Raw genomic sequence first — 27,947 nt, forward strand, 5'->3', positions numbered from 1 at the left:
AACTAATTTGACGAATTTGCACACGACATTCATTAGTACTAGTACTTCAATTATAGTACTATACCCAGCAACGTACACGGATCGATTCGTTGAGACTGTTACGACCGACTCAGGGCTAATTAATTGCCCGCAAAGAAAAATTGGAACTGCTGCAACTCCACACTTCAATTAATTCAAACAATGTAGTATATAGTACTAATTCTTTTGAGGAAACAAAAATCCCATACAACCAACGGCGGAGCCAGGAATTTGTCACGCCACGGGCGAACTACAAAGGGCAAAAAAAAAATGTCCGATTATGTGGTTTGCAATGGGAAAAAACTATCAATTGTGTTTCTTTCGTTCATCTTATCCTCTTAAAATATAATCGGTAGCTAAATTAACTAAAATAGCTACGGGCAGAGCACCTAACTAAAGGGGAAATTTAGACAATCAAATTGTAAGAAAAATTGAGGAAACAAAGGGCAGAGAAAAAGGGGGGAAAGGGGAAAACCTAACTCTGCGCCGGGCCAGGAGGCGAGGCGGCGACGGGAGTCACGAGACGCCGGAAAAGCGGAGGTTGGAGAGGGAGAGGCACGGAAAGCGGAGGCCGCCGCTCGCCAGTGTTGGAGCCTAGAGCAGTGGAGCCGAATCCCGACGGCAGCAATGGCGCAGAGGCGGCCGTCGCTCGCTCTCGTCTCCTGGGGGTTGGGGTTTCGATTTGGTCCATCCGTGTGTCTTCGCTAGCTCTCGCGCTCACAGTGTGGGGAAAAACATGAGGAAAGCCATCCCTAGCTGGGCTGGGCTACGCCCCGGGCCAAAATCCGAAATATAGGCTCAATGGATTTCTCACGCCCCAGGCCGTCGCCCGTGTGGCCTGGGGCCTGGCTCCGCCTTTGCATACAACATTAAAACAATAAACCCTCTCGCGGCCGCCGCCTCCAAGAAAACTACACCTTCGTCTCCACCATAGGTCGGGTTCCCCATCCCTCCTTCGGTCGGCCTTGCCGGTGTCGGGAGGGGTGAGGAACCCGATCTATGCATGCAGTTCTTCATTAAGTAGGGTTTTCAGCAGATTGGGTTAGGTTTGGTTCCGTCTTCTTGTTGACCTTCGCCACTTTGGAGATGGCATCATCTACAATAAGTATTCTTCGGTCCTTCGTTCGACAATAAGATCTCATTCATCAGCGTGCTTTTTTTCTGTACGGGAAGAGGGGCCACGAAGGGCCCCGTCGCTGCATTAATTCATCGATGGTGGAGTACATTTTACAAAAAAATGACCTTGATAATAAAGAGAGCTACTAGTTAGTCCTTGAATTTTGCATAGAAGATCTTAGAACAAAAATAGAAAACGCAATCATGTCCAGATCTTCTTCCAGCTCCTTGTCCAGCGAGTCAATGAAGCTTCCGATGGCAATCAACCACAACAACACCGGGGACTTGGCCACTTGGGGTGATGCGGCGGGAGCATATCACATCGGAGTCGAATGTGAAATGAATATGTCTAAGTGGTAATAATAAATTGGTTGTTATCTTATTTCATGTTTATGATAGATATTTATTTCCCATGCTAGAATTGTATTAACCGAAAACATTAATACATGTTTGTCTAATAAACAAACAAGAGTTTCTAGTAAAGCCTCTCTTTTAACTAGTTCGTTGATTAACCGATGATCAAGGTTTCCTGATCATGAACGTCGGATGTTGTTAATAACAGGATCATGTCATTAGAAGAATGATGTGATGAACACACACCCGAGTAGGTATAGCAATATGATCAGGTCATTAAGTTTACATTGCTATATCAAACACATACGAAGTACCTCTATTCTTGATACCACGAGATCATGTCAATCACTAACACCGGCAAAGTATTTCGATGACATCAAATGTCACACCGTGATAGGGTGAGTATAAAGGTGGATTTGGGCACTCGAAAGTATTAGTTGATGCTCATGAATCAAGATCCATCCTGATGACAGAGAGATATACTTTGGGTCTCTCGGTGATATCACATTGACACCACTTGCAACCATGTGACTAGGTCACAGGAATGTCATATCACAGAAAGAGTAAAGAGTACTTGTCGGTAACGGGATCAAACTAGGTATAAGTTGATATCGATGATCATACCCCTGACAATTAAAAAATCGTGAGATAAAAGGATTTGGTTACCACGTTTATGGTTCATGCGATCACAAGTTTCATCGTTGAATGAGTGGAAGTCATTACAGATCTCCATATTCCGGTGATGATTATTGATCGGAGAGGTGTCTCGGTCATTTCCACATTATTCACGAACCGTAGGGTGACACACTTAACGTTCGTCGATGCTTTTGAGTGGATGCAGAACACCAGAGAAAAGTTTGAACACCGTAGGGATTGTTTTGATAATCGTCGGAATTGTTTTGGAATATTGAAATAGTTAAAGGGGTTGAATGTTAATGTTTGTTAACTAAAAGAATTTACAAGTATTAAGTAAAAGAATTAAAAATGTTTTATTCTTGTATGGAAGAAAAAACCTTTATCTTTGAGTGTGGTTTTATGGGATTTTGAGTGGGTGTGAGTGGAGTGGCCAGCCCCCCCCCCCCCCCCCCCCCCCTTGGTTGCTGATCCCTCCTCCTATATAAGATGGGTGGATTTCCTCTTCCATGATTGCTCATCACTTGATCCCTTCTCCCTCTAGCTTCCCGCTGATCCACCATACGAGTTGTGGGTTTAGGCGAAGCCCTGCTGGGATTATTTCTCCACCAACAGCACCACGCCGGAGTGATGTTGGATAGTCTTAGTGGATCCACTACTTCCGCTGCCCCGCTGGAACGAGGGGTCAGAGTTCGTCGTCAAGCCGTACTTGTGACCGAGTACATAAGTGTTTCCCTTTGTAACACATGTCTTTTTCACGATCTTGAGATCGGCAAGTGATCATCTAGATCAACTACGCGGACCGTTCTCGTTGACGCTTTGTGTATTCAAGGGTGAGTTAATCTCAATCACGGTTATTCGTTACTTGCATCTCCTAGATATGATCTTGGTGTGTTTGTGGTTGCTACTGTAGGAAGTTTTTTTTTATGCAATGAACCCATCAGAAGGGTCTCCAACTCGGCACAAAGGCCTCGAGGTAGAACATCGCTTGTCGCCAGAAAATAGACTGAAGGCACACACATGTCTTCAGCGAAGAAGGTCGTGGTTTCCTTACAACCATTAAGATCAACAATAGGATGGCCACTGGCCGTCAAAGTAAATGAAAACAAGTAAAGTAAAGTAATGACCATTAAGGTTTGTTTGTTTTTTTGTATGCAAGAAATGCAGCACCGAAGTATGCAAGAAAGTAAATAAAAACAAGTAAAGTAAGGAGTGTGTTAGGTATGATGTTGGAAATCAATAAGGTCTAAATGTTCTCGTGGATGTAGGATACACCACTAGCATGTGAGAACTAATTTTGATTAGGATAACATATATCTTTCGTCATGATATGTGTGGAGAGAGCTCCATAATGAAGTGTTCATCAATAACTCTCACGAGCAGCCGTTTCTAGAATCATGCGATGAGGTCATCTCTAAATAATCACTGCGATGTTGCAAGCAAGTCACTTATACAGACCAATTGTACATTTGTGTACCATAGATAGCTCATAGCGAAATATCTTCTACATTTCTACTAGTTTAGGTGCAGGCATAACCGCAATTTAACATTTTAACATATGTAGTTAATTATATTTTTGGGTACAGAGGCACATGCATACAAATTAAACATTTTAACATATGTAGTTAATTATATTTTTGGGTACAGGGGCACATGCATACAAATTACAGGAATAATCCCCATCATCCTATTCCCGGAACATGTCACAACACAAGACTTGTGGTAGTGCCTCCCTACGGCTTTGCCGTAGCATCAACTTCATGACTACTAATGGAAGGGAAGACCACATAAAGGATGCCAAAGCTATAGTTCCATACGCATGTTGAGTGCACCAAATGTCACTGACAGAGTTCAAAGCGAGATTTACAAATGTTCCAATATTTATTTTATCCACGTCCGAATATTATTGGTAATTTTTCGGCAGCTCCAAATTGTTCACGGTAGATCCTATGTTTATTGGACGGAATAAAAGCCACAGCCATCTAATTTATCCATCTTTTACATCCTCGTGCACAGGAATGTACACGATTGACTGATACTTACATGAACCTGTGAGCTAAAAAGGGAAAAGAAACCAACGCTACAACGAAACCTGGGCAGAGCTACAAAGGAATCAAGAGAACTAACAACTGTTACAAGTTTCTTTCTATCTCGGTCTCCAGGGCATGCCACCTAAATTTGCAGCGCTGTAACCCTGGGCACCTTGGGCGCTGTTACTGTTAGGCACTGTTACAACATACTGGGGTACTGGAGCAGGGGAGCCGGCGGCGACACCCTGCGCCTGCGCCGGCCACCAGGCATTCGGCTGCTGCTGCCAAGTTTGCGAAGGCTGAAGCTGCTGCTGCTGCTGCTGAAGTTGCTGGAGGTAAGCCTGGGAAAGGAGGGGGTTATTGCTGGGCACTTGCTGCTGAAGAGGCTGCATTGCATTTGGGTGGTTGTACTGCTGTTGCTGGTAGGGATGGATTTGCTGTATGGGTGGCAGCGGTGGTGGTGGAGGAAGTGGTTGCTGCGTTTGGGTGAGTCTACTTTGCTGGATAGGGTTCCATTCTGGTATATCATCGTCATCGTCGTCATCCCAGCGACGCGATTCAATAGACGATCTTTTACCATACTTCTGAACCAACTCCCTGATATGCTCTACTGGACGAGCGGGTACATGCTGTCGGCCCTTGAAGGCGTGTGTTGTTACATTAGCAGCGGGATTTGACGAGTTAACAAAATTAAATTCGGGGAGATCGTCTTCGTCCCTGCGGGCAACAACACCAGGTCCGAACCCCGGGGGCACATCATCAGTTACATCCTCCTCAGGCTCGTGCTGGTGGCGCTGATTGGGAAAACCTGGTGGTGCACCGTAGGAGTTCTGGAGCGCGGAGGACCGACGGACCGAAGTAGAACCAGTAACCTGTGGAGTACCAAGGATTGACTGCCTCTTGGAGCCCTCATGCCTTTGGTGGGAAGGGATCCTGGGAACGCTGGGTCTCCGCCAGACGACGATTCCGATGATCGAAGTTGCTGCCACAACAAGACCATCCAAGTGCTCCTTTGGCAAGTGCCGGGAGAGAATCTCCACGGTTTTTCCTTGTGGAGGGCACAGGTACAGCTCTAGTCCATCTGCAGGCTCAGCTAATCCCACCCTCTCATCTGCAATATATGAATCAATTGTCTGCAGAAGAATGAGCCAATTTAGTAAAAAATATTCTTCAAAGTGCCGCTAAGCTCCTGATGGGTGATATACTGATATGTCTTAGAAAAGGAACCTGTGAAAGATGTTGGCGACCACTCTCCAGAGAACCCTCCTTCCACAACAGCTCGGTTACCTAAAAATGAGTAAAACGTACTTAAAACAGATGGAGCGGATACTCAAAAGATACAGAACAGAGAATTACATGCAGATCACAGGACATGTCATTTAACTATATGCATGTATAAATAGATTAGTATTAAGAGGGCATACAACACTATTTACAATTCTTAGGTTGTCTAGTTAAACAATTCAATTGGGTCTGTGGGATGACGACGATATACCACCATAACTCATAACACCTCTAGACCTTAAGCACAATAACAATTACAAATATACAGAGTCCCAATTCAGCATATAGACCAGATAGCTTGAGAGGTAGACACGTTATCAAGTACACATGCCGTTAAACTGTGAGTTTCTTGAGCACCTGCTATGAAATTTTCTGGGGACCAGCATAAAAGTACCGACACATACGCATTTGTTCCTGACTCTGAACATCAGTGGATCCAAACATTTTGAAAAACTCAAAACAACAAATGATAGATACCATAGTCTTGACGAATTTCAGGGGGTATATATATCTAATCAGCAAAATCAGGAAAGGCAGAGGGAAATGGATGTACTAGTATTACTATTTGAAACATTACCAGTTTAGGACGCATTTGAAATTACAAACTTTACATAAGTTTCATGCATTCAAAACAACAGGGATATATATATCTATTCAGCAAACTTATGAACGCGATTACAATATGGTGTATCGGCAACCATCCACAATATATAATAGAAACCAGACAGCATGGTGACAAGCATATAAAGCTGAGCCATGTATATGGTTCAACCATAATCATGCAGTAAGAAAATCATTTAGAAACAAACAAATTATACATTGAAAACAGAATTACCATTATAGCACGGCTCCTAGATTTGGGAAGTTGTTCGAGAAATTCCTGAAAAGCACTAAGTTTAACTCTCCCCTTGATCTCAATCAAGCTACGCCATTCTTTCCCAGATGGCTTTTCACCACTGTACAAGAGAAATTTGAACAAATGTCAGAACCAATAAAAATATGAAGTACATAATCAAATCACAGATAACCAAACAGCAGTACATTTTCATCTGTTTATTAGGAACTAGCATTCACACTTATCGTTTTATTAATGCTGATCATGTGCAATAGCCAATTTAACTTAACATGTGAGACGGTGAGCAACCAAGCAACCGGTGGCCCCTTAATTATACTAGAAAGTAGCCTAGTTTGCTAATGGATTTCTTGAAAGCCCTTCTTTGCTATCATAAGCTACTGTTACAATAAGTCCTGACTCATTAATCCATTATATTAATGGTATTAAACAAAGGCCCGAGTTTGATCTGGAGTTCCAGAGCCATTGACCTGTGCACAAAAACTTGTAAAATATGCAGTCATGGGCTGTTCAAAGTTCTGACATTCCAACCAAGATGATTACATGAACAACCTAGCACTAACCAGCCTCGTTTGTTAATGGGTCTCTCTGAAGCACTTGTTTATCATGTGACAGCAGCTGCGTGAGCGATAAAAGTTTTCCCGAGCTTGCAGGTGAACACTAGAGAGAATGGTTGAGATGCTGGAGGACCATTACCGTCCGATCAGAGGAACCAACACAGAGTGACCAGATTCGCTCCAGTTTCGAGTGTTGGCTTTCTAACATTAATGGCCTATGTTACCGGTTGTGGCACACAAAGTGTAGGTGGCGAGGTAAATCCAATTCGAAAAATGCAGAACTATATATTGGTGAAGTAATATCCAATGTCAATAACATATATCACGGTAGTTAGTTTCCGACCGTGTCATTAGAAAACTGATGGTGCATAGCATAATACAATGGCATCAGTCAAGAATACAACATATAGAATGACAACTAATGGTGCTTAAAAGGTTTTCTTAAGAAGATGAAAATGAAGAGGGGGGATGTGCTTAGATCAACAGGACATGCTAAGTTCGTAACAACAAAACAGTTCTTCAAAGAGCAAGCAAAAGAAACAAACCTTTTGAAAATGGCAACAACATTCGTGAGTGACGATAGAGTCAGTTGAATTGCACCCTCCCATATACTCTCACGAATCATAGGAACAGTAGTTGTCACATGGTTCTTAGTCGAAACAGGATTCGAGATATTAGCAGCAGCTGGTTCTTTGGATTCAACTCTATCAGGAGAGGATTTGATTAGCTGTCCATCGGGTGGCACATCAGGAACCAAATTTGAGCCAACCTCATGTTTGGGTGATTCTGACTTGGACTCAGATTTAACCTGTAAAGATGGCCCATCAGATTCAGATTCAGTTTTCTTTTCTGCAGGGAGCTTATCTTCTGTCTCAGGAAGTTTCTCAGATTCCAAAGTGGAACTAGGTTCATCAGAATCACTGAGATCTTTTTGCGGTGTCCCAACTGATAAATTTTCGAAAGGTGGCTCGGAATCTAAGCCCAGCATGAATTCATCTAACGAAGGAATCGGTGGAAGATTCTCCGCGTCTTTTAAGTCATCCACCATAAGTTCATCAATAAGATCTGCTTTCTCATTTTCAATATAGTCCACATTGCCCGATGAATCGTTGTCACCTGACCCACCATCCTCATCTTGTGACATGCCATCAGAACCCTTGTCCTTACCTTCTACACCAGCTTTATCATCCATACTTGTTTCATCATTAGTTTTTGACTCATCTTCGACAGGTTTTGATGGAACATGAGATAGAACATTACCTCCAAGCTCAACCTCCACTGAAATACCATCTGGTTCTTCTATTTCAACTTGGAACTCTCCTTTGTGTGTTTTCCTCACTAAACGTTTTATATCAACCTCAGTGTTAGGAAGGACAACCATTTTTTCATGTTCTTCAGCTTTAGCCAACCGCCACTCCGAGAGCTCTTTGGAAGCAAGTTCCTCCGCAGTCATTGAACAAAGGCGTTCAGGTGGAATATCTCCAGATATGACCCTCAACCTTAACTCAGGGTTGCCTTTATCTTTTAGATTAAACAGAAGAGATCTACCTCTCTCCTTATACTTTTTGTTCACTCCACCAAACAGTTTGAAGAGCTCCTCTTCGATTCTAAATGCCAATCTTTCAGCCTTCTGGATAATGCTACCCTTATCTGCTGCTGCCTCATCAGCCGACTTCATTCTTTTTGATTCAGACTCCGCCAAAGATTCCGTGACCCCAGACTCGATATCACAAGTTCTGTCCCTTTTTAAATTAGGTTGTGTCATAGGCTCAGAGATCCCAATGTCAAAATCAGAAACCCAAGAAAGGCCATGACCTTGCAAGAGTTCATCTGCGACAACCATGCTTTGACCTAATGCTTCACCTTCCGAAGAAAGATGATTTAGTTGTTGCTGCATATCATCATCTGTGATTGTGATCACGTCCGACACTAAGCCACTGCCCAACTTCTCAATTCCATCTTTCTCACCATCAGCGTTGCCTGCCTCTGAATTGGTTGTACTCGCATCTTTGGACGTGATCGACACTAGGTCCTGCACTTCATCTACCTCCACATTCTTCTTTTGGTCCGCTGGCCCATCAGACTGCAGGTTTTCAGCGGCTTGTTTCTTATCCTGCTGGTCAGAATCCGTCATCAATGCAGCAGAGAGCGACTCCCTGAACTTCGATCTCACAGATTCAAACTGCTGAGGCTGAGGCTGAACCTTTGGTGATAGCTCCTTCTGCGCAGGGCGCTTGGCAGACGCTGCAGATTTCATCATCTGAACCTTTGGAGAAGCAGCAGTCTGCTGGAGTTTCTTCCCTGCAACAGATGGCGACAGCTGCGACCCCATCATCACTGGCAGAGATGTCTGAACATTCAGCACCTGCTGAGGAGGCCTCAAGGATACTCTGCTCATAGACTGCACTTGCGCCCCCAAAGGATGTGACGTCTCTGGCCTGGAAGCGCCAGCTTGGACAGCTTGTTGGCTCATAGGGACAATATAGTACGAACTGACCGGCACAGAAGCCCCCATCGGGAACATTGGCTGCGGACTCCAGCCAGCAGAAAGGGGCGGGTAGAAAACAGTGGGGTACCCAGGCTGGGTAGACTGGATGTTTGAAGAGGGGAGTGCTTGAGACCCCATGCTAGCAGACATGGGCTCCTGGCCTTGCTTTGACAGCTCCATTGTGCAGCCTCTTATCAAAGGTCCAGGCTGTACCTATACCTAAGAATGAGAACAGTCAGCCGATGAAGCTTTAAAGTGTACAAGAATGAAGATGAAATCAGAAGGAACTTTTGCACTAGTTCGTAACACAAGTGTGGCCTACGGGCATATGATGCGATCAACTGCACAAGACCCGTGCTGGCGTAGAACCAATCAAATACACAAGAGCTATGTTCTATAACGGACTATACATGACGTTCCTACTCTCTACGTTGTTTGATGAAAAACATGATGCTAATATATTCCGTTCTAATTGTTCGTCTTCGATTTCTTTTCAAGTCTCTTCTCTATAAACTAGAAATCCATACAAACGCACTTGTTCCACGAATCATGCCATCCAACGTGAACTACAGAAAAAAACTCCGTTATTCAGATTAGCAGGTGAACACGAGACTGGCAATCATGCTACACAGAATCCAACATCTAATACCACTATGAAAATCAGCGCTAGAACTAGCTATCGTGTGTTCTACACGAAAAACACACGCACGGTCGGTGCTGCTATGTTTGTGAATTGCAAGCGAACATACACATAGAGGCTCGAGATCACGTGTAGCACATGGCAGGAACGGTCAGGCGTGCTTTGAACCAAAACCTAACTGGCGAGTTCTAACAGCTAGTACCATGGGATAGGGTTCGGCAGATGCGGGAACGGTTTAGGGCGTGTAGATGTGTATACCTTGGGATAGGGTATGGTAGGGGAGATGGGATCCGCCGACGACGTGGTCCGCGCGCGCGCCCCTTGCCGTTGTCGTCTTCTAGCGACTCGATTCGCACCACCGCCACCACGACGCTGGATTCGTGCTACCGCCGGCGGCAGCGGGAGGTGGGGGGAGGCGAGAGTACGCCTGCTGGTTGTAGGGAGAGCTGGGAACGCTGGGTGGGTGGGTGGGTGGGTGGCTTGGCGGGGGTCTGGTGCGCCGCCGCCGCTGCCTGCGGGTGCGGCGGAGGGGGGAGAGAGAAGGGGGGCGGATGAGGAGGAGGTGAGGTGAGGTGAGGTGGGATGGGTGGGCTACGATGCGATGCGAGCGAGCGAGAGACGACTCGTAGGTATTGCGTATCACGTGAGGAGCAGCTGCTCCGGTGCGGCGCGGGCGTGGGCGCGTGGCGCATCTGCCGTTCCTCGGCTCGGCCCAATTGGATCTTCACTCGCCCTCTCAAAAGGCTTTAGGGCATCTGGGCGTCCGTTTCCGTCCGTACGGACTGGAAATGTGACGCTGCTCCAACGGGGTGACTGCATCGTGTCTGGAGTTTTCAGCGAGTAAATATGTTTTAGGTTTACGTCTTCACGGACGCTGCTCGGACGCGCCTAGCGTCCGTTCGCTTCCCCATGGGCCCGCCTGGCAGCGGTCCTGGCTCGATCGGCCTCGAATTAAACCACAGCAAGCGCGCCGATGTCAACCGCCGGAGCGCCGATCAACCCGCCAACCGCCAGAATGGACCGCCAAACCACCGCGTAAGAGCAACCGCAGGCCTCTTCGTTATACGCACCGTCATAATCCCCACGCCTGCTGTAATTGACGTCAAACCGCATGTCAATCTTCTTCTTCTTCTCCAACACCAGCTAGCCAGCCACCATGAGCAACTTGTCCTTTCCGTCGGACTCAGAGAAACGTCTACGACGACCAGCAACCCTGGCTCCCCGCCGAGGGAGGTCGAGGAGGACGGAGCCGCCTTTGACAGTGACAGCCACGAGGAGGAGGGGGACTCCGACACCAAGTTCGCACGGCTGGAGGCGGCGGTAAGGAAAGAGGCAAGGGCCGGGGCAAGGGTGCAGGCGCGGGCACAGGCGAAGCATCGTCGTCCGTTCACCAACGACGACGACAGTGACCAGTCGTCCGACTGGACCTCATCAAGCTCCACGGACGCGTCGTCCGGCAGTTCCCTCTTCCGCGGAGGAGGTGACAAGCAAGAGGCAGGTCCTTCTAACAAGAAGGCCAAAAATTAGTTTAGAATTTCTTTGTTTTCAAATTTGTTCCCTAGTTTGTATGTTAAATATGTTTGAATTTGTTCGATTAGAGAATTAGTATATAATCAATACAACTTGTTTTCGCGTTCGAACTTGCTCTTTCAAAGGTTCGTTAATAAGTACAACTTAGAAATTGGAGAGTTCTTCAACAAAAGGAAAAGAAGAAGCATGAACACAAACCATTGGGATGTCCAAAATGTGTCGGACCGCTGGGGGTGGCCCCCGACGCAAACGGACAATTCGCGCCTCACGGTCATTTTCGCGTCCGCCAGGCGACGCAAATGGACGACCGCGGACAATTGGGGCGTCCGAAATGTGTCGCCCCGTTGGGGATGCCCTCAATAACTGTTTTGGGGTGCCAGTGCCACCTAGCCGCGGCCACTAAATTTGTTTTTCCTTCGGCGCTTCCAGGCTAAACCCAATCTATAGGGGGCTAACGGAGTAACGGGGCGTCGGTGGGGCGAGAAAACGCCGCGGGCTAGCCATGCCGGCGATCAGAGCCAAAAACACCTAAGCATTTTGCAAACTAGTCGCCGCCTTTGAGAGTCCATAAATGCTCCACTATGTGCAAGAGGATCCATCCGTTCATATGGTTCAGTATCAAACACTGTAAATTTCCTCTCGCTCTCGATGATCATGTTGTGCATTGTACAACATGTCATGACCTCCCACATCTGCTCCTTGTACCATATAAGAGTAGGGTACAGGACAATGGCAAAGCGAGCTTGCAGCACACCAGATGCCCTCTCCACATCCTTTCTAGCAGCCTCCTGCATTTGAGAAAACCAAGCTTTCTTCCCTCCAGGTACAGGGTTCGAGATTGTCTTCACAAATGTTGACCATTTTGTAGGATAACGTTGCATAGAAAACAAAAAATTTCCTACCGCGAACACGCAATCCAAGCCAAGATGCAATCTAGAAGATGGGAGCAACGAGGGGATGATCAAGACTAACCCTTGAAGAGATTCCAAAGCCTATAAGAGTAGGCTCTTATTGCTGCGGTAGACGATCACTTGCCGCTTGCAAAAGCGCGTAGAAGATCTTGATCACGATCGGTTCCGGCGCCACGAACGGGCAGCACCTCCGTACTCGGTCACACGTTCGGTTGTTGATGAAGACGACGTCCACCTCCCCGTTCCAGCGGGCAGCGGAAGTAGTAGCTCCTCTTGAATCCGACAGCACGACGGCGTGGTGTCGGTGGTGGTGGAGAAATCCGGCGGAGCTTCGCTTAAGCGTGCGGGATGTGGTGGAGGAGAGAGACCGCTAGGGTTTGGGGAGAGAGGGGGGTTGGGCGCCGGCCCTCTAAGGGGTGCGGCCAAGGCTGAGCCAAAGAGTGGCTGCCCCCCTCCCTCTCCTCCTCATTATATAGGTGGAAGCCCCAAGAGTTCTAGTCCAAGTCTTCGAATAAGACCCCAACACTAAAACCTCCCATATGTGGGAAACCTACTCAAGGAGGGAGTCCTACCCAAGGTGGGACTCCCACCTTTCCTTGAGGTGGGTTGGCCGGCCACCCTAGGGGAGTCCACCTTGGACTCCTCCCCTTTAGGGTTGGCTGGTCATGCAAGTGGAGTCTCTTCGGGACTCCACTTTCCAAAGTGCCATTCTTCCGGACTTTTCTAGAACCTTCTAGAACCTGCCATAAATGCACCGAATCATTTCCAAACTTGGAATATGACTTCCTATATATGAATCTTATTCTCCGGACCATTCCGGAACTCCTCGTGATGTCCGGGATCTCATCCGGGACTCCGAACAAATATTCGAACTCCATTCCATATTCAAGTTCTACCATTTCAACATCCAACTTTAAGTGTGTCACCCTACGGTTCGTGAACTATGTGGACATGGTTGAGTACTCACTCCGACCAATAACCAATAGCGGGATCTGGAGATCCATAATGGCTCCCACATATTCAACGATGACTTTAGTGATCGAATGAACCATTCACATACGATACCAATTCCCTTTGTCACGCGATATTTTACTTGTCCGAGGTTTGATCTTCTGTATCACTCTATACCTTGTTCAACCTCGTCTCCTGACAAGTACTCTTTACTCGTACCGTGGTATGTGGTCTCTTATGAACTCATTCATATGCTTGCAAGACATTAGACGACATTCCACCGAGAGGGCCCAGAGTATATCTATCCGTCATCGGGATGGACAAATCCCAATGTTTGATCCATATGCCTCAACTCATACTTTCCGGATACTTAATCCCACCTTTATAACCACCCATTTACGCAGTGGCGTTTGATGTAATCAAAGTACCTTTCCGGTATAAGTGATTTACATGATCTCATGGTCATAAGGACTAGGTAACTATGTATCGAAAGCTTATAGCAAATAACTTAATGACGAGATCTTATGCTACGCTTAATTGGGTGTGTCCATTACATCATTCATATAATGATATAACCTTGTTATTAATAACATCCAATGTTCATGATTATGAAACTAATCATCCATTAATCAACAAGCTAGTTTAAGAGGCATACTAGGGACTTCTTGTTGTTTACATATCACACATGTACTAATGTTTCGGTTAATACAATTATAGCATGATATATAAACATTTATCATAAACATAAAGATATAAATAATAACCACTTTATTATTGCCTCTAGGGCATATCTCCTTCACATTTTGGATAGATACCATCTGCAAGATAGTAGCCATTGTCATACTGGTGGGCATTGATCTCAAACTGCACCGGAGGGGAATTGCCTTCGACAAGCGTCTGGAACACATTGGAGCACTGCAGCACATTAATATCATTGTGATGTCGAAGAAGGCACGACAAATCCACATGTCCTGGTCAGCCACTGCATCAAGCACCATACTGCATGCACCCTTGTGTCCCTTATATATGCCCTTGTGTGCAAATGGGCAGTTCTTCCATGCCCAGTGCATACAGACGATGCTTCCAATCATCCTAGGAAAACCCCTCTCTGCATTTTGTGCCAATATCCGAGTTGTATATGCTGCATTGGGTGTGCGCAGATAGATGTCTCCAAAAATCACCACAATTGCCCTGCAGAATCTATACATGCAATCAATGGCCGTGGATTCTGCCGTGCGCAGATAGTTATCATGTGTATCACCTGCAATTCCATAGGCAAGCATCCGAAGAGTCACTGTGCACTTCTGAATTGTCGAGAAACCAAGCTTGCCGACGGCGTCTCTTTTCAATTTGAAGTAGTCAATCTCCCTCAAATTCTCGACTATCTTCAGAAAGAGTTTCCTACTCATCCGCAAACGACGGCGAAATACGACATCGTCGTGCAATGGATCGTCGGTGAAGTAGTCGGCGTAGAGCATGCACTAGCCTTCCATCCTCTGCCTTGATTTGCTCTTGCGGCGCTCCAGCGTAGAGCCACCAATGACCGGCTTGTCCTCCTCAGCGATCATGGTCAAGAGGGAGACGCCATTTTATGAATGGAGGGAGTGTAAAAGAATGTGGTTTTAAACTTTTGAGTATTCCTATTCTAGGAAGAAAAACTTTTGTTTATTCGTCGATAGACGAACCAAACATCCCTGGTTGTATACGAGATTTCTTCGTTTTTATAAGCAACCGAGCCCAGGCCCATGCTTCTCCGCCCTAAATTCTAGCACGGCCCATTGCTCTTCGCTCAAGCAACCGGGCTTGGGTAGGCAGACGCGCCACCACCGACTCCCACCCCCACTCCGGCCGCAGCTCCGGCGAGAGAGCCACCGGTTTCCGGCCATGCGGGTGCTCCCGCTGGCCCTCGCCGCCGCCATCCTCTCCGGCGTCAGCGCCATCCTCATCTACCTCTCCGGCCTCTCCTCATGTAACCCCCGCTCACCTCCCTCTTCTCTACTTCATTTGCCTTCGCGTGGAGATCCCTGAATCAGTGTGGGCGGTGGATGCAGATGGCGGCGCGGGGCTCTCCGAGGCGGACTTGGCGGCGCTCGCCGCGCTGCAGGGAGGGTTCAGCAAGTGCGTGGTGAGTCACCACCTTGCCTCCGCTGATCTACTCACTACCCGTGCGTGAATTCTCTCAACCAATTGGGGCCTGGCAGTATCGTCTGTGAGCAAATTAAGTGCTGCATTGTGCTGTATCTGCGCCGATTACCTTCTAAAACGCACGAACCTTGGCCTCTGGTGGATTCGCAAGCTAACTGGTTGATGATATTCTAGACTTGGTTCTGAGAATTGATGCGAGTGGGATGCTTACTGTTCAGTGGATGCGAAGGGTTGGTAGTAAGAGAGTGATACCTGTCTTGGATTGGGACGGTTTGGATGTTTGGGAACTACCCATGTTTATGTTCAGAAGGCAATTCGTACCAGTGTTGCTACCTACTTGATGATCTCCTTTGTACTAGATCCTAATCATACTGGTTTGGATGACTCTTACCTGTGATTAAAACAACTGCAGGATGCGAATGGTCTAGGACTGCAAGCCATTGCCGGAGAGGATTACTGCCGGATCGTAATACAGTACCCAAGCGACACAGATTCCAAGTGGGTAAGTGCGTATGTTTCCTACCACTTCTTTTGCATGCATTTCTCCTTTCAGATTTGTGCCTGCAATTTTACTCAGAACAAACCTATGTTGTTCCTCATAGTTAGGCCAGCTTACCTTTTACTTTGCTCTTATGACTGGTTTTTGCAGAGAGACCCCAAAACTGGAGAGTCTGAAGGGCTGGCATTTGAGTTCAATCTCTGCGAAGCTGTGGCCTCATGGCAGCAGGTGGCCAATCTTTTTACTCTACTGACGTATATGTGTGGTTTAGTTAGTGCAATGAAAATTTGCAGAACATCATAAGTGATTTGTAAACTGTGACAAGATGCTGTCGTTTACTTTGTCAGAGTTAAACTAGGAACTGTTGATGCAGTCACTAAGTCTTGTTCTTTCCCCTAGGTTCGCAACAGTACCACAGTACTTACAAAAGAGTACATTGATGCGTTGCCGAATGGCTGGGAGGAGTATGCATGGCGCAGGATCAACAAAGGAGTCCTTCTGTGGGTAGACACGATAGTTTCATGTAGACTTACATTATGGTTAAATTCAAGAGATTGCTGATTATGTTTAGTTCTGGCTTCACAGGAATAAGTGCAGGAACAGAGCTCTTTGCATGGAGAAACTGTCATTGGTTCTCCCTGAGACATCTCCATATGTACCGCAGCAATTTGGGAGATGTGCTGTTGTCGGAAACTCCGGGGATCTTCTAAAAACAAAATTTGGGGATGAGATTGATTCTTATGATGTTGTCATTAGAGAAAATGGTGCACCCGTCCAGGTTTTCCTAAGATACTTGTGTTTCCTGCTTTGATATCTTCACCTGCACTTGCCTGACTTCTTCTGTTTGCATTGCAGAACTACACGGAGTACGTTGGTACAAAGAGTACATTTCGCCTTCTTAATAGAGGATCTGCGAAGGCACTGGATAAAGTTGTTGAATTAGATGGTAAGTCCCCTGCCACCTATTTCTCTTTTAGTGGGATACGAAATGAAAAGGCACGCTAATTCTCATGGTTGCAGAAGCAAAAAAGGAGGCATTGATCGTTAAGACAACAATACATGATGCCATGAACCAGATGATTCGGGTAATTTAGCTATATTGTATTTCGAAATTAGGGTGCTTTGGCCTTTGGGTACATGTACCTTGTTTCATTACGGGCCTGTTTGGATCCCAGCCACACTTTGCCAAGCCAAAGTTTGGCAATTTGGCATGTGTTTGGTTCTTGCCACACTTTAGAGCTGCCACACTTGAGTATCCATATGACCCACTTATCATAGAGTGAATTTTTTGCCAATTTTTGCCACACTTTGTGGCTTCCAAAATCCTAGCCACACTTTTGTGGCTGCCACACTTGCCAAAATTAGGCTTGGCAAAGTGTGGCTGGGAACCAAACAGGCCCTACCTGCCTGAGTGCCTGACAGAACTCTTGTTATGTAGGATCTTCCAATAACCAATCCGGTATACCTCATGCTAGGAACATCATTTGGTTCATCTGCTAAAGGCACTGGGCTTAAAGCTCTTGAGTTTGCTCTCTCCATCTGTGACAGTGTCGACATGTATGGTTTCACAGTAGACCCAGGCTACAAGGAATGGTAGGTGATTTGCATGTTAACTATCATTGCAAGCATGCACTTCTACTTGCAGAGTTGATGTTACAGTCTTTCATTTCAGGACGAGATACTTTTCAGAGTCCAGAAAGGGACACACTCCGCTGCATGGCAGAGCATATTATCAAATGATGGAATGTCTTGGTGTGAGTTTGTCTCTTCCTCTAACCTAAGAAAACCATATTAACATCCATTGGGAACTACAAGTATGTTTCTTTGTTACTGCATGAAGGGATCATTTACTGATGTAGAAAATCATATGCAGCTTGTAAAAATCCACTCACCGATGCGAGGTGATCCTGGTAGGGTTGTAAAGTGGCTACCTACCAAGGACACCATTGAAGCTGCTAGAGTTGCCTCAGAGAAGTTGTTGAAGTAAGTTCTCCAGCATTCCTTTATCTATCGTTTACCGTCTTCCATTCGTCAAAATAAGCCACAGGGGCCTTAATTAGGGTATTGCTGTTGTATTCCACGTGCTAGGTTGCCGTGCTGTAACTGAACTTTTACTGGCCATTCTAACTTAGATTTCATCGTTGTGAATTATGTTGTAGGAGACCTGGGGCTGGAAGCGATGCCCCGCTGAGCAGTTGCACTATGATAAAGAAGCGCAAGAAAGGAAAGGTGCCAAACAGATCTGGACTCCGAGATGCTGCCATGAGTCACCTTGGGTATATGAAGGGTACCACCAGGTATCCCCTGGAACGCAATACCGGGGGTGGTTACCTGTGCATGATCAATGACAGATAGCGCTTAACAGCCTTGGAAATATGGCAGACTTCATGGTACCTTGAAGAGGAATGCCTAGATCAGTTCCATTGGTGTGCATGTAGTTTTGGAGGAGGCTCATTTTGTGCAGAGCGGACACTTTAGTTGATGATTTGCCACAAGAGTGGTCAGTAAGAGTTTATAACTATGTTAGGTTTTTGAGTGCTGTTTGTTTGTGTAACAGAACGAATAGATACAATGATGAGTGACCGTGGGTCTGATCTTCTCACATAATTTGCACCCTTGTAACTAGAAGAAATCTTTTTTTTTGTCTACTTGGATGTTTTGTAATCTGTTCTGGCATGACTGGTTTCATTAGAATTTATATTCATTAGCTTGTAAATTGCTTGGAAGTTGTTAGTATTTGCGTCCCATTAAATTTTCGCCCAGCAGCTCTATAGCTAACCTTGGCTTGGCATAGTGGCTTACTGGCATGTAATATCGTAAAAATAGCATTGTATCAAAACTGCGTTCAGTTTTCTTTCTGCATCAACACATGCAGCTTAATAATGGCCGGTCTACCTTGTCTAATCAGTTTAAGATCCAAGGTTATATTTGTAGCAAGTGTGTTCAGAAAATGAATACCATGGCGAAATTGGCTACAGGACACACCTCCACTTGAGCATCATTCATTCACCGAAACATGCCGCACAATTGGGCTGCAACACTATGAAACTGTACACTTTTTTTTCTTGAAAAAGAAGTATGAAACCATACACCTTTGATTTTACAGGAAAATAATGAAATGCTCCAAGAATACATTATGGAATACCGGGATAAATGTCGGTTCTGCCCTCGGAACTCCAGTCCCATATAAGAGCCCATGCTGCCACACAGTCTCACCACAGCACATCAGTTCTCTTCCTTCTCCCCTAACTCTGAAGAAGAAGCCATCACTGGTGGAAGGAAGATGCAGGCGAAGAAGTCGAGGGTGGCCGCCATTGCCACCCTGTGCATGCTCCTCCTGATGCTGTCCGGGCAGCAGCAGCAGGTGGCCGCCATGTCCAAGTTCTGCCGGTGCTACCGGGAGTGCTACCCCGAGTGCAGGCACACGGCCCCGCGGTTAGCCTGTGATTTCTTCTGCCTCAACAAATGCAGCCCCAACAAGGCCAGACACAGCGGCGCCTCATACTGCAGGGCGGCTTGCGGCCTGGACTCCATCTGCGACACGCCCGTGAAGCCCGCTGGTAAGTAACACAATCATACTGATGGAGGGATGGGCTCTCTCGGTATTCACACATGAACATTTTTTGTGATTCTTCTCCTTGATCAACAATGATGGTATGTGTCTTTTCTCTTCTGACACGTAATTCTTCTTCGTCGTGCAGCTGATCCAGAGGCCTGTGTGCGTGACTGCAACCAGAAGCGGAACCACAATTGACGCCAAGTTACTTTGAAGAGACCTGAAGAGCCTGTCGATCATGGGACGATATGATGATGATGATGTTGAACGGCTGTGATTGTAGCAGCAATCAATAAACTGAATTTATGTGGCTGTTGCATATCAATGCATAAGGCATACTATAAACTGAGTAATGTTCATTTCGCTCTGATTTACCTATCCATGGCCTCAACAACAAACTGCATTATTCATCTTTCACTTTTTGCTAGGAAGGGGCCAGAAGCTAACCCATAGAATATTTTAAAACTAAGCCATCTCATCAAACAATCTAAAATTTTAAGCAACTCATCCATGACTTCACACTCACAGCATCTCAGAGAAACCAAAATATCAATGAAACACGTAGCAAATAGCACCAGGTATGGAGGTGCAGTTCATTCAACATTCATTAGTCAGAATTAAGCTAATACTGAGCTCGGAACAAGATAGTAATTCAACAAACAGACACACAGTGGGCATCACGGAACATAAGACGAAACCAGAAATCTCCTTGCCTGATACAACACAGAGACTAATCAAACACGCACGCGTAGACTAGATTGCTTAAAAAGCATCAACGAAATTAAATGAACCACAAGCTTAAATCAGGTCAATATGCCTTCAACCTTCTTGGTTCTCGCCGATGCCGAGTTAAGGAACGTCTAAATTAGATGATAGATGGGGGTTCACAAATCCACTTCACAGCTCATTTCAGCATCACGGCCACATGGATGTCACTCTAGATACCTGCGGAGAAAGCAATACCGTTAGTCAAACAAATTTGTACTATGCTTCCAGGAAAACCCTTGAAAGTTCTCTCAATTTGTTTATGACTCAAGCAATAAACATTACGTTTCAACATTGCAGAAATTGTGTCAAAAGATCCAAAGTTGAATCATCTCAGCGTTATAAACATTATTAACATATGAAACAGCAAATAATATTAGTGTAGTGGCACACCTTCAACTTCTAATATTAGCAGTTTTTTAGCTACATCTGTTCTGAATAGAGGCTATAATAACAGTGGGCACATCAGGGCCTCATGGAGCAGGGAAACAGAAACCTTTTACAAATGTATTAGCTAGCTAGTTACTAACAAATCAAATTCTATAAAATTCATGCAGTAAGTCGTAAAGCAAGAGGTCATGGCGTCATGCATCATCTTATCAACTGATACTTCCACTGGTCCACAACGACTGTCATTTTTTCACTCTTCACAGCATCAAACAATAATTTCACACAAGTTAAATCGCAATAGACTAGTACGTATAAGAATGTTATTAGTGAAGAGACAATTTTTCATGATAGATCTAGTAATGTAATCATGTGTTCAACAAGAATTGTTACACATCCATGGTGGCCAAAACTGAATAAACTAGAATGCACACAAAGCATAGCTACATATAGATTAGACCAACCAAATTATGTTAGTGGCTAATGGGCGGTTACACATATATGTTGAAGGGGTCACCAAGCAGCAAAATAAAAAATTGACATACGGTATTTAAAATTGCTAGCTTAACACAATGATGTGAACATCGTTCCATCAACCCAATCGTTGGGAATGGGAAAGTAGATTGGTTTTGTCATCCGAGCATTGTAAATGAAGGCATGCTATTACCTGCAGCATAGACACTTTCAAATGGATGCCAACGATGCATGGTGGTTAGGGGAAGTCTCTTGAACTGCAGTGAGTCAAGCTGAACCATGAAGACACCGAAACCGGACCACAAGAACACCACATTATTTTCCTCCGCTAACCCCGTAATATGTAGGCAGCATTGACTCTTTAAACTATGGGATATTAGCTTGTCTAGTTCAATAGTTCTTGCCAGCACCCAGGAAGCAACGCCATCATAATTGGTGATCCTCTTCCATAATTGGGCGCTGCCACCTGGAGCTGACACAAAGACCATACCAAGCCCACCACCATCTGCTCGCATAACTGAGTAGAAGCAAGAGCGACCATACCCATAATCAAAGCTGGCAGGCAGAGGTATCACTGCTAGACTCTGCTTACCAACATCGAACTCAACGATCCTTGAAGGCCCCCCAATCCCAAGCAGCAACATATAAAGGGAATCCCTGACGAGCACAGCAGGCCTGCTCGGATCAATCTTGCCCCAAGATGGAAGCGGTGTTGCGATGAGATTACCCCATGCTGTCTCCGACGAGTAAACACAGGCGACCACTCCTTGTTGCACGTCAGTGCTTACCAAGACCACCTGAAAGTGGTCTATGTCTCCGACACCGGGGGCAGCGCGAAGCACGGCTCCATTGATCTGCTTCTTATCGAACCCCGGAGGAATGGCTAGGCGGTGCTCGTGGCCATTGAAAGGGTCCCACACCAGGAGCTGGACGGTCCCCTGAAATGTGCGGAGCATGAGTAGGAAGCCATGGCGGCATCCGAGCAGCTTGAAGCTGCGGTCGCTGGCATCGATCGGAAACTGGAAGCGGCCTTGCGGGACCCGGTTGGGGGGATCCAGAGTGGGCTCGAAACGGAGCTCGTTGCCAGCTCCCATGAAGAAACCGAGGAGGGGACGGCTGCGGCGGTGGTGGATGCGGAAGCGGCGGGAGAAGCCTGGGTCGGAGGCGACGCTGCGCAAGCTTTTGCAGACGGCGGAGGCGCGGGGGAGGGACGACGGCTGCGGAGGGAGGCGGAGGAGGATCTCGGAGGCCAGGTCGCCGTCTTCCAGCACCGCCGCCGCCGACGACGGCAACATCTCGCCTGTGGAGTGGAAGTGACCTAAAGCCCACGAAATTCCAATGTTTGCCTATCTATGTGGCCCACGAACACACACACTGCAAACACACTTTTTGTTTTTGTTGCTGTACAGACCAAGATTGTCCGTGTAACAGAACAATTTTGGTAGCTTGTAAATTGCCTGGAAATATTTACTCCCCGATAGATTTTCTCCCTACAGCTCTACAGCTAACCTTCATCATATAAACAGCACTGTTTATATGACACTACCACTTGAGCATCATTCACTCGCCAAAGCACGCCGCATGATCGATTTCATATAATAGTTGTGAAATTAGCAGTGAACTCAAATGTTGATATATTGCCCTCGGATGCCAAATAAGAGCTCGCACACTGAAAATTATGGGAGTCTCACCAGTCACTGCACCAGTTCTAAAGAAGCAATGGTAGCTGGTAAGAAGTTGAGAGCAGCCGCCATTGCTGCCGTGTGCATGCTCCTCCTCATCATGCTCCCCAGGATTGTATGATATGATCGTTCAACGGCTGTGATTGTTGGACCAATCAATTTTATGGATTATTTCTTGTTTCTGTGCAAGTTAGTGAATCTCACCTCATATTGATACCTAAAGGCATACACCCGCAATACAAAATGTCAATTTGGCTTTTGTTTGTCTTACTATCAAAGATGTAATTGAGAGGAAATGCATATGTTAGCCAAATCATCAAAGCCTTCGCCAGGGCTTCGAGAAATGCAGAAGAAAAACATTCCTGGTAGCAAAATAGCATCATTCCTTCCTAGTGACGAACAGATTACCAGACTATCATTCCTACTGAACAAATATAGATTCAACTTACTGAGTTCTCGATGCACAACTGGATGAGCGCATGCAGCTAATAGAAGTTTGCGAATGTTAAACAAAAGGCGGTCATCAATGCATAGTAGAAGTTTGGCCTTGGTTCATCTATTCAAGTCCTGATCACACCAACCAGATTATTCATCATTTTACAAGGAAGAAGTGAGGCATTTATTTCTTCAAAACTAATAAAATAATCCAAAATTTAGGCAAGCGCTCCCCAATTTATAAAGAAAAAAGGAGCAATTGAAGAATTAGAGAAAGATCTACAAAAGGAAATTCACTCCGTAAACCAGAGACTTAATATTTCTAGCTACACAACTCAAAGAACTCTAAAAGTCAGACCTGGTTCAGTCTGGCAGCTATTTATGCAGTGGCAAAGGCAGGAACGATTCAACATACAGGAGCTTCTTCCCAACTCATGCGATTCAACACTCAGTAGTCAGTATTTAGCCACTAAATATCAAGCTCGGAGCCAGATACAAATTCAACAAAAAGTAAAAAACACACAAAATGGGACATCAAGGAACATATGCAGACACCCGACATTGAAATCTCCATGCTTGACACAACACAGAAGGTAATCAGAAGCACACACTCAATTTTCCGCAAGAGTTGACAGGTCAGCATGCCACAAGCTCATGACAGTTGATGAATGTCTATGGAAATGAGATAATGGACGGAAGTTAGCGAATTAAGCGATTAATTCCTCCAAGTGCATGGTCAACGCACCACAAGTAAAGTACTAATTAATCATACTAATTAATCAGAGCAAGTTAATGTGCCTACAACCTTCACAACAGTTGACGGATATGAGATAATAGACAGAAGTTGGCAAATTAAGTCATCAATTCCTACAAGTGCACTTGAAAGCTACATAGAGGGTCGATCTCCGCGTCGAGCATACAATTGGAAGAAATTACCCAACAGCCCATCTCTGCATCCCAGCCACCAGAATGTTATTGTAGTAGATACCTGCAGAGAAAGTAATATCGTCAGCCAAAGAAACTAGAGTTCACAATTTCTGTATGACTCAAAGAGAAAACATTAGCTTCACAATTTTTGGAAATTGTGCCAAAAGCTCCAAAGTTGAACTGACTAAGCAGTATTAGAAAAAATCAACGGAAACAGAGAACAGCAGTAGGTAATTTGTAGTCTGGTAGTACACTTTCGACTCCAACTATTGTAAGATTTTGGCTACACTAGTCTGAGTACAGACCAAAAGAGGGTCTCCTGGAGTAGAAATCATAAATTCTTGCTAGCTCATAGCTAACTTACAGAAATGTACGAGCTAGCTAGTCACTAACAAAACGAATTTTATCAACTTCTTGAGGTAAAAGCCTCAGGCAAGGGACCCTGTCTCATCTTACTAATTGATACCTCCTTCGATCCAAAATTACTGCCATTTTTTACTCTGCACAGCATTAAGAAGTACTTTCAGCACTACATTACTGTTAACATGCTAGTAAAATAATGCATGTTACTAGTTATCTAGTCGTGTCATTTTGATTCCCCTGTTTGGTATGAAGTATTAAATATCCATGGTGGCTAAAACTGAAATATTAGACCGCACATAAAGCATAGCTACATATACTTTGGACCGGCCAAATTATACTAGTGGCTAATGCCCAATTAGATATATATGAAAATCTGGTGGATAACAAGCGACATGCTGAGAAAATGTTTAACCAAACAGCCTTAAACCAGAATTATCATCGATAAAACTAAAATGACTCCAAGCAAAACGATAAACAGAGGTATAAGATTAGCAAAGGCATACTCTTCAAGTATTGTGTCTATCGTTACTTCACTAAGGTATTACGATGATCCAGAATAAGCAGGAATGTGAAATGGCAAACTCTATAAGTCTGTATGAATAAAGGAAATATATGAAAATAAATGCTTGATTAATGCTACTTACAGCATGCACATACATACTAGGACTTGAGATACACAAAACAACGAAAAAACAGTTAAAGGTGATGCAGAAACGAGTAAATAAAACTCCCAAAGTAAAACAAAAATATATTCCTGAAGCACGGCAAAGGGTTAGTTCATTTGCTACTACTTAGCATGACAGTAGTCTCTCTCTGAGCAGGGACGAACATATGCGCAATAGAGAATGAGGAACGGTTCCAAGTCATCGGTCATTGGAGGATCTAGAGTGAGAAGAGCCTACACTAACATACGGAAAGGATAGCACTACATTATTTGATGGAACAGATCAGATAACTAAGCATACATGCAGAAGATAAACTTACCTGCCTAACCAGTACATCACGACAGAAAGTCCTCTTAAGTATTGTGCGGAAGATCAGTTGCATCATGTCCACCACTATTGCCTGTTTATGCAAGCATAAGAAGTCAAACAACCAGTAACAATCCAACGAAAAGCCAAACTCATAGCTGCAGTTTGAAAAACACAACAGTTTTGATACAGCATTAGGAATAGATAAATAAACTATACGTCTACACCTACCTTCAAATTTAAAGAATATATTGAGAACAGTATATACTGATGAACATTGTAAAAATGTAGAACGTGAACGCTCAGACTAGTGCTGGTCAGAACAGACAAGTTCAATTATTAAGCTTGTTCATTGCCATATCAGAAAAAAAGAAATACTAATAAATTCTACCAAAAAGTGATCAAGAGTTTTCAGATTAAGTTATCTTCAAATATTGTTAGTGTTAAAATGAAATGAACTCTATTTATTAGTTTACCCATGTACAAATGGACTTGCCACTTGCGACACACTATCTGAAATGTGATAGAATGATGAACTATTCGTAAATTTCAAAGAAATTAATCATTACCGATTTAAGATTACTAGCAAGATTAGCAGAGACAATAATACTGAATGAAAGAATTAGAATTAGCTCTAAGAATACAAATTTACCTATTGATTGAAAGGATTTTTTCATGAGGATCTCAAAGAATTCGACAAAGCATGACTTGCAAAATTTTATGTAAACTGGTGAATAGACCAAAAAAATGACTTGATACTTAATAGTATCAGTTCTCAAAGAAACCAGCAGCAGACTTTGATCAGTTAGTCCTTACTAGCAACAAAAATGTGGCATGATCTAAAATATATCATGCACAAAACTCATAACCAACTCTATTTCAGCATTTCGGTGAGCTATGTCCTAGCACCCATTCCAACTGTTAATATAAAGTACGTTATGATTTTTAGTTGATCATATTAAGTTATCTCTAGGACAGATAATCGAACTTGGCAGGCTCTATATGTGAATATAACTAACACATATTGCTTGCATTATGACTAATTATTCACAAACCATAACCAAAAAATTAAACAAACATACAGAAGCTGTAACAGATAAGACGCAAAAGTATCATACTTGGAAGGTAGAAGCTCATGTAGGGCAGCACGCTAAAGTATTCTCCGGGCTCATCAACCTTCTTAACCTGCCCAGAACTGAGCTTGATCATGAATAAGCCAGCACCTGAGCAAACGAAGATGACATCCACACCCTCTGCGAAGCCGACCACAGATCGTTCGTCTTCAGGATTGGTAACAGGCATTGTTTTCTCCAACTCGATGACCCTGTATTGTACCCATTCTGCAGTTTCTTGTGCATCCACCTTCCTTGCCCACGTATGAAGGGTGGAACCCTGAATGCAGGTAAAGCCCAGTGAAGTGCAGTTCTCCACCCCCGTGATAGCAATGCCGTGCACCAAGCAATGTTGCGGCGGGTCAATCATGGATAAGCGGTCCTTTCCCAGGTCGTACTTGACGATTGCGTTGCCCCGCCGGACAGTGAAGTAGACTGCATCTCCGACAAGGGCGCCTCGCCTCGGCTGGACATAGGGCGTGTAGAAGCGTCCCATGGGTCCATCTGCACGCGCCTCTCGGGTGTGCCGGGCGTAGATTTCACAGGTGTTGTCGAGGCATACTGGCGAGCTCCACTCACCGGTCTCTGATGAGTAGACGCTGGCAAGTATGATGTCCTTGTCCTCGTGGGTGGCCGCGAAGACGACGCGGAAGGGGCCGCCGCGGCAGTCGAGGTGGTCGCAGCCGTCGGCGGCGCAGAAAACCACGGCGGAGTAGATGAGCCAGTCGATTTCCTCCGGCTCGGGCGGCAGGTGGTGTTTGTCGCCGGTGACGGGGTCCCAGACGAGGAATCCCGGCAGCATGTGGATGAGGACGCGGCCGTGGCGGCAGTCGAGGGGGCGCGTGCGGCGGCCGCCGGAACCCGGGTGCGGGAACTCCGGCATTGATGTGGTGGAGGGGAAGCGGGCGGGCGGGTCCCCTTGGAACACCATGAGGCGGTGGAGGAAGCCGAGGAGGGGCGGGGCGCCGTGGAGGTCGCGGTAGCTGCGGCGGAAGCCGGGGTCGCGGATGATGCGGAGCCAGGGCTTGCAGACGAGGGCGGCGCGGATGAGGTGCTCGGGCTCGTCCGGCGGGAGGCGGAGGAGGATCTCGGCGATGACGTCGTCGACAAGCGGCGGCGGCGGCGGCATGGTGCGCTCGTGGTTGGGATGAGAATTGGGGAAGAATCGCTGGGAAGAGCGGACAGCACTTTGGCAGTGAGATTAAAGGCCATGATAGGTAAAAGTGAAAGCCCACTGCACAGAAGCGTCTACGTAGCCATTGAAGC

The 27,947-nt window shown here is 45.4% G+C and overlaps 5 protein-coding genes across 6 annotated transcripts; 1 reads left to right on the forward strand and 4 right to left on the reverse strand.

Moving 5' to 3' along the window:
- Positions 1 to 4,052: 4,052 nt before the first annotated feature.
- LOC127308778 (uncharacterized) lies at positions 4,053 to 10,453 on the reverse strand. Its single transcript, XM_051339677.2, has 5 exons — positions 10,232 to 10,453; positions 7,391 to 9,552; positions 6,271 to 6,391; positions 5,379 to 5,438; positions 4,053 to 5,284 (listed from the first exon to the last, which is right to left on the reverse strand). The coding sequence occupies exons 2-5, from the start codon at positions 9,511 to 9,513 to the stop codon at positions 4,268 to 4,270; spliced, it is 3,321 nt and encodes a 1,106-aa protein (XP_051195637.1). The 5' UTR covers positions 9,514 to 9,552; positions 10,232 to 10,453; the 3' UTR covers positions 4,053 to 4,267.
- Positions 10,454 to 14,145: 3,692 nt separating this feature from the next.
- LOC127310742 (uncharacterized) lies at positions 14,146 to 14,933 on the reverse strand. The gene is made up of 3 exons (XM_051341387.1): positions 14,852 to 14,933; positions 14,361 to 14,626; positions 14,146 to 14,262 (listed from the first exon to the last, which is right to left on the reverse strand). Exons 1-3 carry the CDS (start codon positions 14,931 to 14,933, stop codon positions 14,146 to 14,148), a joined length of 465 nt encoding a protein of 154 aa, XP_051197347.1.
- Positions 14,934 to 15,144: 211 nt separating this feature from the next.
- On the forward strand, positions 15,145 to 18,761 carry LOC127308777 (sialyltransferase-like protein 4). Its single transcript, XM_051339676.2, has 12 exons — positions 15,145 to 15,334; positions 15,417 to 15,490; positions 15,923 to 16,012; positions 16,160 to 16,237; positions 16,409 to 16,509; positions 16,595 to 16,787; positions 16,865 to 16,955; positions 17,030 to 17,094; positions 17,448 to 17,602; positions 17,682 to 17,763; positions 17,883 to 17,992; positions 18,169 to 18,761. Exons 1-12 carry the CDS (start codon positions 15,250 to 15,252, stop codon positions 18,362 to 18,364), a joined length of 1,320 nt encoding a protein of 439 aa, XP_051195636.1. The 5' UTR covers positions 15,145 to 15,249; the 3' UTR covers positions 18,365 to 18,761.
- Positions 18,762 to 20,097: 1,336 nt separating this feature from the next.
- On the reverse strand, positions 20,098 to 22,519 carry LOC127308776 (uncharacterized). The gene is made up of 2 exons (XM_051339675.2): positions 21,385 to 22,519; positions 20,098 to 20,510 (listed from the first exon to the last, which is right to left on the reverse strand). The coding sequence occupies exons 1-2, from the start codon at positions 22,484 to 22,486 to the stop codon at positions 20,503 to 20,505; spliced, it is 1,110 nt and encodes a 369-aa protein (XP_051195635.1). The 5' UTR covers positions 22,487 to 22,519; the 3' UTR covers positions 20,098 to 20,502.
- Positions 22,520 to 24,059: 1,540 nt separating this feature from the next.
- LOC127308775 (F-box protein At4g22390-like) lies at positions 24,060 to 27,901 on the reverse strand. 2 transcript variants are annotated; one of them, XM_051339673.2, is made up of 3 exons: positions 26,688 to 27,901; positions 25,583 to 25,663; positions 24,060 to 24,296 (listed from the first exon to the last, which is right to left on the reverse strand). In XM_051339673.2, the coding sequence occupies exons 1-2, from the start codon at positions 27,808 to 27,810 to the stop codon at positions 25,617 to 25,619; spliced, it is 1,170 nt and encodes a 389-aa protein (XP_051195633.1). In that variant the 5' UTR covers positions 27,811 to 27,901; the 3' UTR covers positions 24,060 to 24,296; positions 25,583 to 25,616. The 2 variants fall into 2 exon arrangements, with proteins under 2 accessions (XP_051195633.1, XP_051195634.1); XM_051339674.2 differs by lacking the exon at positions 24,060 to 24,296 and adding an exon at positions 24,303 to 24,735.
- Positions 27,902 to 27,947: the final 46 nt, after the last annotated feature.

This window comes from Lolium perenne, chromosome 6 (genome assembly GCF_019359855.2).
Source record: "Lolium perenne isolate Kyuss_39 chromosome 6, Kyuss_2.0, whole genome shotgun sequence".
Classification (NCBI taxonomy): Eukaryota; Viridiplantae; Streptophyta; class Magnoliopsida; order Poales; family Poaceae; genus Lolium; species Lolium perenne.